At 55.8% G+C, this 7,805-nt stretch overlaps 1 protein-coding gene across 11 annotated transcripts in view; it reads right to left on the bottom strand.

Moving 5' to 3' along the window:
- TMEM106A (transmembrane protein 106A) overlaps positions 1–7,766 on the bottom strand; it is a 9,916-nt gene extending 2,150 nt beyond the window's left edge. Inside the window, exons 1-7 of one of the 11 annotated variants that reach the window (XM_024751872.1) lie at positions 4,999–5,087; positions 4,556–4,811; positions 3,487–3,935; positions 2,885–2,948; positions 1,525–1,678; positions 835–1,009; positions 167–216 (exon numbers count right to left, since the gene is read on the bottom strand). In XM_024751872.1, the coding sequence (XP_024607640.1) occupies positions 167–216; positions 835–1,009; positions 1,525–1,678; positions 2,885–2,948; positions 3,487–3,694 (651 nt within the window). In that variant the 5' untranslated portion in view covers positions 3,695–3,935; positions 4,556–4,811; positions 4,999–5,087. The other 10 variants (XM_024751873.1, XM_024751878.1, XM_024751883.1 and 7 more) reach the window with 10 other exon arrangements.
- Positions 7,767–7,805: the final 39 nt, after the last annotated feature.

Below are 7,805 nucleotides of genomic sequence, written 5' to 3'. Positions count from 1 at the left end.
CTGTTCTCTGGCTGTCACGTCAGTGGCTCATAAGGTGGGCCTTAGGGGAGGGGCTGGACCTGCTACTGCCAAGAGCCGACACAGACTCACGGGATTCGCTGTGATGACTGTCCCCCCACGGGGGTCAGAAGTGGGAGAGGGTACCAGGGCTCCAAGCCCTACTTACTGGATGTGCAGAAGCACATGGTGGACTTTGATTTTCAGCCAGGTACAGATCTTGCTGAGAGAGACAGGGAGAGAGAGACAGAGAACCTGGGCCCACGTTTCACACACTGAGCAGCCCGTCAGACAGCTCGGAGGAGACCTGCCGTCCCAGCCCCCCTGGCCTCCTTTCCATCAGGGGCCCCACGTGCCACCCCCACCCCTTCCCCCTCCCTCTGCCCAAGGGGAGCATGTCGCCCCTGCTGCAATATCGCTCCTCCAAACCCCACCGGTTTGGCCCAGGCACGGGCTGGCCTCTGCCTTAGTAGAAAACGGTGAGTCAGGCTGAAGAGCCCAAGGTCGTATGTCGTTAAGTATGAACCGGATCCTAGGCTGGTTTTCATTCCAGTCCAGGTCCAAACAGGCAGAGGCCGGGGACCCTGAATGCTTGTGCACTGCAGTCTTGGCCACAGGAGTGCAGGCCACATGCTGACTGCAGGGTCCGCTAAGCAATCAGAACATCTGGTGGGAATTCAAATTGGCTTTCCAACCAGGAAAGAGGCTAAGGGAGAAGGGATCAAGGGCTACTCACTACGTGTTTTCATCCCATATCCTGTTGGCTACTGTATACGACATCTGTCAACCAAACGAGTATAGGGTTAGCCCCAACTCCAGCCACCCGCGTCCACACACCTGTGGGCAGGCCTGGCCAGCACGAGGGAGTCACCTGCTCACTGGCCAAAGGGCCGATGTGGAGGAGAAGGCTGTCGGAGACCTGCCCCACCACGAGGGACAGGTGCAGAACCTCAATGGTCAGCTGGGTCACAGCGATGGGGTAGTAGTTGTTATTGGAGATGCTCAAGACATTCTGGCGAGGAAGACAGGGAAAGGAAGGGGTTAGGGTAGCACCATCCTCGGCAAGAAGAAGTCAAACAGTTTCAAAACCCCGCAGCCTGACTGAGCCCCACCCCCAACGTGGGCCTCAGCTGCCGAGGCCCCCAGTGCCCAGGAGCCCCTCGGAGGGGCTCTCAGCGGCGAGGGGTCGCCTTCAACTAAGACATTAAGCTGGCTCAAAGTCCAGTCTCACCCCGCAAGGCTCCCTCTGCTCGGTCCTGCCCACCCAGGGAGTCTCAGGCACACCACCCCGACTGCACCCAGTGATCTACGGCTCTGGCGTCGATTCTAACCCCTCACTGTTCCAACCCTGCACCGTCTGTCAGGGGGCTCACGGCTGCTCCTGCCTCTCCCCAGGCTCCTGACATCCTCCGGCTGCCATAAGATCCCCGGCTACCGCTGCCCGGGGCGAGCACACCGGACGAGGGCTACGGAGGAGTGTTGCCAGGAAGGTGGGGTCGGAGCCCAGGGGCACAGGCACCCACCCACCGTCATATTGAGGTGGATGTCGGCCTCGCCAACAGTCACCGTGGAGGAGTTGAGGCCTGCAGGCTGCACGGCGATAGTCCGGGGAAACAGGAAAAAGACGATGAGGGAGGAGGTCACCAGGCAGAGGAGCACCGCCAGGGACACGGAGAGCTTCCTGTGGGAGAGAGAACGGGACCCGGGGTAGAGGAGTGGAGGAGTCTGGACACCAAGGCAGCCTGGGCCGGGGGCGTCCAGACGCTCTTCTCTCTACGTAAGGCTCTCCTCCGAGCCCCCACCCCAACACACACACACAGCTGCACACTTAGCTCCCCAGATGCGGAGGACCAACCTAGGCTCAGAGGTGGCCCAGAGCGGGTAGGGGCGCCGGACTGAGAGGCTGGCAGCCCGGCTTCCATTCCCAGCTCTGTGTTACCCACTGGCCCAGCGACTCCGAACAACCCGCTTAACCGCCCTAAGCCTCCGTTTCCTTGTCTGTAAAATGGGGATAACGGTACCTACCTCATACCGTCCGTTAAGGGGTAATGCATGAAAAGGCACCAATCCCCGGCCCTGACACACAGCCAAAGGCTCAACCAACGCTAGCTATTCTCACTGGAAGAAGTAAGCCCGTGTGAATTTTGACAGTTCTGAATGTTAATATTCATATTCGGAACAAGACGTCATCCGTCCATCTAATTCAACATTGAGATGGGCATCAAAGAGAGAGCACCTCGTTAGCATTTCCTAAGGGGCACCGCCAGATTCGGCTTCTGGCGCACTGGCGGGGGCAAGCTGGGTGGCGGGCTCCCCCACGGAAGCCGAGGACCCTGGGAGGAGGTTGCAGGGATCTATGTCAAAGGACCCAGATGACAAATAGGGTCGTGGGCCCCCCAGCGAAACGCAGGGCTGCCTCCTCTGAGGTTCTGAAGCGTCCCAGAACAGAGAGCAGCTGGTTTCCCATCTCTACGGGGGGAAAAGAACGAGCAGGTCTGAGCTGCCGTAGCAAGGGAAGCTCTTAGGAAAAATCACTTCCCCAAACCAACTGCAGCCACAGCCACTCCCTCCCTCCTGGAAGGACTTGCAGAGTCAAGAGGTCCTCTCGGTCTTCAAAAGGGAGCCACGCTTCTTGGAGGCAGTGGTGCTCAGGACACCAAGAGGCCTCAGGTGGCATCTGCTGTGCCCCGAGCTTCTTAAACTAGGAAAATCCTTGGCAACAGGGAGCTAATAAGACGTCTGAGGCCAGTGAGGCTCAGGCTCTCTGGGGGAGAAACAAAGGAGAAAAACTGGGGGGGGTGGGGGTGGGAAGGGGGATTGGGGGAGACAAAGAGGAAGAGCCCCCAGGGGCAACGCCTACAGAGCTGGGATCGGAAGAGGGGCTTACGTGTGCCTGGGCTTCAGCCTCTGGTCCCCGTAGGGGATGAGGGCCACCAGCTGCTTCTCTAGTTCTGTAGAAAGAGGGTGAGAGGGAGGGCCGAGAAGTGTCCACGACAAATGTTCCCTGTGCCAGCCTGCCAGCAGCACCCCTCCATCCCACAGAGCGGTGTCAGAAGCACGCCACCTCTGCCTCAGAGCAGGACTGACTGGGGATACCGGGCTGTTGGCAGCTCGGCTTTGCCATCTCTAGAACGGAGGCGAGAGTTTCATTAACAGGTGTGAAGAATCCCTGCACGTCACCACAAATCCGAGAAGCCCAATCTCTCTGGAGACGTCACTCTAACTTCCTGCATCCGAAGGCAGTGCTGCTAAGAGAGCAGAGAGGCTGGGAATCCCCTGGGTTCGGGCGGTACGACCAGGGCAGGAGGGGGTCTCTGCAGCGAGCCCAGGGAGGGTTAGCGTCTCCCTGGCGAGCCCTGAAACTCAGGGACTAGGAGCCGGGAGACCCAACCCCATCCAAGGAGACTCAGAGGGGCCTGGCACTGGCCAGCTGGCTGCTAAGAGCTTTTCCTGGATCCCGGGCTACTTCCAGAGCCTGGGGCCACTCACCTCGAGGGACCTCCCCACTGCCCCGGCAGGTGGGACAAGTCACAAAGCTGCCACCAGCAGCCCTTTCACAAGGCGCACAGGAACAAGAAGGCTTGCTGCTGGCGGTGCTGGAGTAGCTGGCCGCCTTGCTGCCAAAGGCTGGGCCGGAGGGCAGCATCGACTTGTTCTCATCCTCCCGAGAGCCCAGCCGGGACAGTGTCTCACCCATTGTTCAGGGGTATTTTTCACTGACGAGAGAAGAACAAAGTCCAGTCAGCACTGACGCCGGGTGTCCCTCTGGTCTTAGGCTCTGGAGATCGGCAAGGAGCCCCACCACACTTTCAGCAAGCTCAAGCCTGAGCAAGTGAGGGTGTGGGAATTCGAGCAGTCACACACGACTCCTGGATCAGGAATCTCAGTGGGCTGCAACTCGTTGTTTTCGTTTTTATCGTAGGGAGAGCTCAATCGGCCTACAAGAGGGAAAAGCAAAGCAGAAGTTATTTCACTTTAAGGGACTTTCGTAAGTGAAAGGCAGAGCGCTCAATCGTGTTCTGGAAAAGCTGCTGAGCTGTCATTCACTGCAAGGGAAGGAAGTTAGATAGGTCTTGCGGGCAGCAGCCAGGGGAGCCCCTTCACCCTCTGCGACAGGACGACTCTGAACGTGTCTCTAAGAGCACCCGGGCAGAAACGCCCGAGGTCTCCAGCCCGGGTGTGGAAGGAAAGTTTCCATTCCTGAGCCTGGACAGGTGCTGGCGTAATAGGAAGGCAGGGATTCTTTGGGACGAGAAAAGAAAAAGGCGGCTAGGCTGGCCGCAGGTGGGGCTAAGAACCCTAAAATGATTGTGGAAGGGAGCATAAACCTCTTCCGCTTGCCTTCTGAGTTGGGGTGGGAAAGAATGTCTGGGCGAGGGTGGTAGCAATTCCAGGGTCAGTCCTTCCCTAGGACGAGTCACAGCTAACTCCAGATCCTTCCCAAAAGACCGGTGGCAAATGAGTGGGCAAGGGTGAGCCCAACTCAGGCCTTGCGGGCTTAAAATAAAGGAGGCCTCACCTGGTTTAGGTCTGAGGTTTAAAAGAAAGGGAGCCTCACCTGGTTTAGGCCTGAGATCCTGGGCTCCTCTCAGCTGCAAGAGGGCTAGAGATCGCCCCGGAGCGCGTCTCTGGGGAGGAGGGCCTGTAAGGCAGGGTGGCTCCAGGGGGCCACCTGTCCCCTCCCCGGAGACTCCTGGGGACCGACTGCACCGCGTTGGAGGAGGTGGGGAGCGGCGACCCTGGCCTCCCCGGAGCCTTCACGCCCTACTCTGGGGGCTCGGCCATGGGCTGCGGGGTCGGGGCGGACTGAGAGGCTAGGAATTCAATGAAGGAGGATTTTCAGTCCCACCACACACCCCGAGAGGCCGTTAGCAGAGCTTGGAACCTGCGTGTTGGGCTAGGAGGAGGCACAGAAGGGGCCCGGGCCCTTGCACGCCAAAGGGAGAGAAGGCAAGGAGGGTCCCTTCTTTCTAAGGAATCGATTCCAAGGAATCGCCTTACCCCCCGGGCGACCGCAGCGACAGAAGCGCCTGCAAAGCAGAATCGAAAGCGCGGGAGCCGGGGTTTTCGCCCCAAGCTTCGGCTCAAAGCCTTGGGAAGCTCCGCCCCGGCTCCTCCGGACCCGCCCCTCCCTCCCAGGGCCAGCCTCTCTCGACACAGCGGCCAGAAAACTTCTCGGTTCTTCAAAGGCCACGCGAGGTTCCCGACGAAAGGACCGGCCAGTCCGAGGAGGAGTTTCAAAGTTTATTTCACCATTCTTCAAGCGGTTAGGTACAAGTACAATGGGACAGACGACTGGACCCCAGGGCCCTCCTGGACCCCTACAACACAACTCACACGGTCAAGACAAGATCCCGTCCCAAATCAACCGAATTAATTACACACACCCTGCCGCTCAGCCTCTCCCCAGAAGCCCACCCCCCCCACCCCCAGCCCCCATAGAAGCGTTTTAAATAATAAACAGGCTGGTTGGCTTGCAGTCTGAATCCTGGCTTATTTAACGGCATTCAAGAGTTATACTGTAAATAAACATCATTACGGCCAATGACTAATTTAAGTCACCATTCATTATAATACCAAACCAGGTTAAGTAATACTATTTCCCTATCCTTCCCCCTTCAGGCTGGGGGTCAGATTCTTCTTTTTCTGCAGGTAATTTTTATGACTATAATCTGTAGTGTTTTTTGTCACACCTCTTTACCAGCTGTACCCGAGACTCCCTCCTGTGAAACAGAGCGAGGACCAGGACCCCCGGAAGCAAGCTCCTTCCCGCTCGCGTACCCCGGGGTTAAACCAAAACTTTCTCAGTGAGTTTGCTCCCTTCCAAGTCTTGCAAAACACCAGCCTCTTTTTCTTGTTCTAGGTTCTCCTGAACAGACTGCAAACATTCAGGAGGCCATCAGGATGTCCTGAGCCTCACACCCGCTCATTTGCCCACCCCTGAACTTCACTGACCGTGATTCACACAGGAGCCTGCCTTTCACTTTTCTCATGTTCCTATACACCCCCGCCCACTCTACCGTAAAGAAGACCTGCCCCCCGACATAAAGAAAAAGGGTAACTGGTAAACTTACTTTTCCCTTTAATAGAAGAGTTTCTTTCCTTCTTCGTAGCACTAGCAAAATATTTCACACTACCTACGTTCTTCCCCTTGAATAAAATAAAATGGACGCAAAATTGCTGCAACAGACACTGCTCAACAGCTGCTGCCGGGTCAACGCGCACACTCCCCGCTCCTTTCTCAGAAGCGCGGAGACCGGAAGGTGGACGTGCTCTAAACGCATCACTGGGGGTCTTTTGAAAAACAACAGTGCCCGTTACTAAGACTTGCAGGGGAACGACTTTCTCCTCGAGAAGGGAAGAGGAACGAAACTCCTATCGTGCGCGCCCCGGGTGTTATTTTAATACCACACAGCTCTGAAGCTTGGGATAGGTTAGAAAAATTATGAGAGTAATTCTTGAAAACCACGTCCGAGGTTAATTTCTTTTATAAGCTGACAGTTAACAGACATCCTCATTAAAAACATCCACAATTAAGCAAAGAAAAATACTCAACTTCAACTTCAGTACAGGCAGGAAGAAAAAGGGTTCTATAGGAAGTTGAAGTTGCACTTGTCAGTGCACTAAAACGGAGAAGAGTTTTATCCAGATCAAGTGAAAAACGCTCTTCCTACAGCTCATCTAACGTCTAAAGTGAAGGTTTAAGTTGCGGCCTTTCACTTGCTCCAAGAAACACCGCAAGGCAGGTATTGTCTTGACGGTTCAGTGATGGGCTCTATGTAGATTCATCAGATTACAAAATAAGCGCGGGCCTCCACCCCACACCCCCAAGACAGAATAAAGATCGTCTCTGAGCGGCAGGCAAAGTTATTGAATACGAGGTCGCTCCTCAGTAGCGGTGGCTGTACCAGTCGTCGTCGCTGATCCGAAGGAGCTCTGTCACGACCTGCAGGATGTTGCAATCGTGTTTCTTCAGCAGCCTTAGGTTTAGCTGCCTGTCACAGAATCCCATCTCAAAGAGACGGGACATCAGCGCTGCCGTCTGATCTTCGGAAACTACCGGCTGTGTAGAGTCAAGAAAAGCGGAACAACGTTTTCTGTATAATTGGTGTTTATCTTGTGAAGGCATACTCATCTCCCAGATTTATTCAAGATACTAGGTAATCAGGTGCCAGGCTACGGCACTCCTGTCCACCCAATACTAATGGGTCTTCTGAGGGGATAAGGAAGGACTGGGAAGGCCCTGCTTTGGATCAGGTACGTCTGCACCCTGAGCCAGGTGAGTAGCGAACTGTCTTTAGAACTAGATGAAGGAAAAGATGCTAACGAACTCTGGAAACCCTGGGAAGTTAAAGGTAATCGCGACGATGGGGCAAGAAGGAGCAAGAGAGGAGATGGTCATCGGGAGAAAGCATGGGAAACCGGAAGAAAGCATGGCCAGCGCCAAGTCTTAACCACGGGACCACCAGGGAAGTCCCTCCCACGGGTCTTAAAAATAAAAGGCAAAATCGCTTAACACGGCATCCCACCTACATCATGGGTCTCTCCTCTTCCTGGCGCAGATTCACCTTCCAGGTTCACATCTCCAAGTCTCTGTCCTGGCTACTCTGTCTACAGTGCCCTCTCTAACCCCCTCTCCTGGCACACACTCATTCTGTCCGTCAGGACTGAGCTCGGGCGTCATCTGCCAGGACGCCTTCCCTGGCCCCGCCGTGGGGCCGACACCAGGCTGAGGTGTCCCACTGGTCTGAGAACACTGGCACCGTATCTCACACTGCACAATAAACGTTGTTTTTTTTTTTTTTTTT

This window comes from Neophocaena asiaeorientalis, unplaced genomic scaffold (assembly GCF_003031525.2).
Source record: "Neophocaena asiaeorientalis asiaeorientalis breed wild unplaced genomic scaffold, Neophocaena_asiaeorientalis_V1.1 scaffold2132, whole genome shotgun sequence".
NCBI lineage: Eukaryota > Metazoa > Chordata > Mammalia > Artiodactyla > Phocoenidae > Neophocaena > Neophocaena asiaeorientalis.
This window is presented reverse-complemented; position numbering and strand designations above follow the sequence as displayed.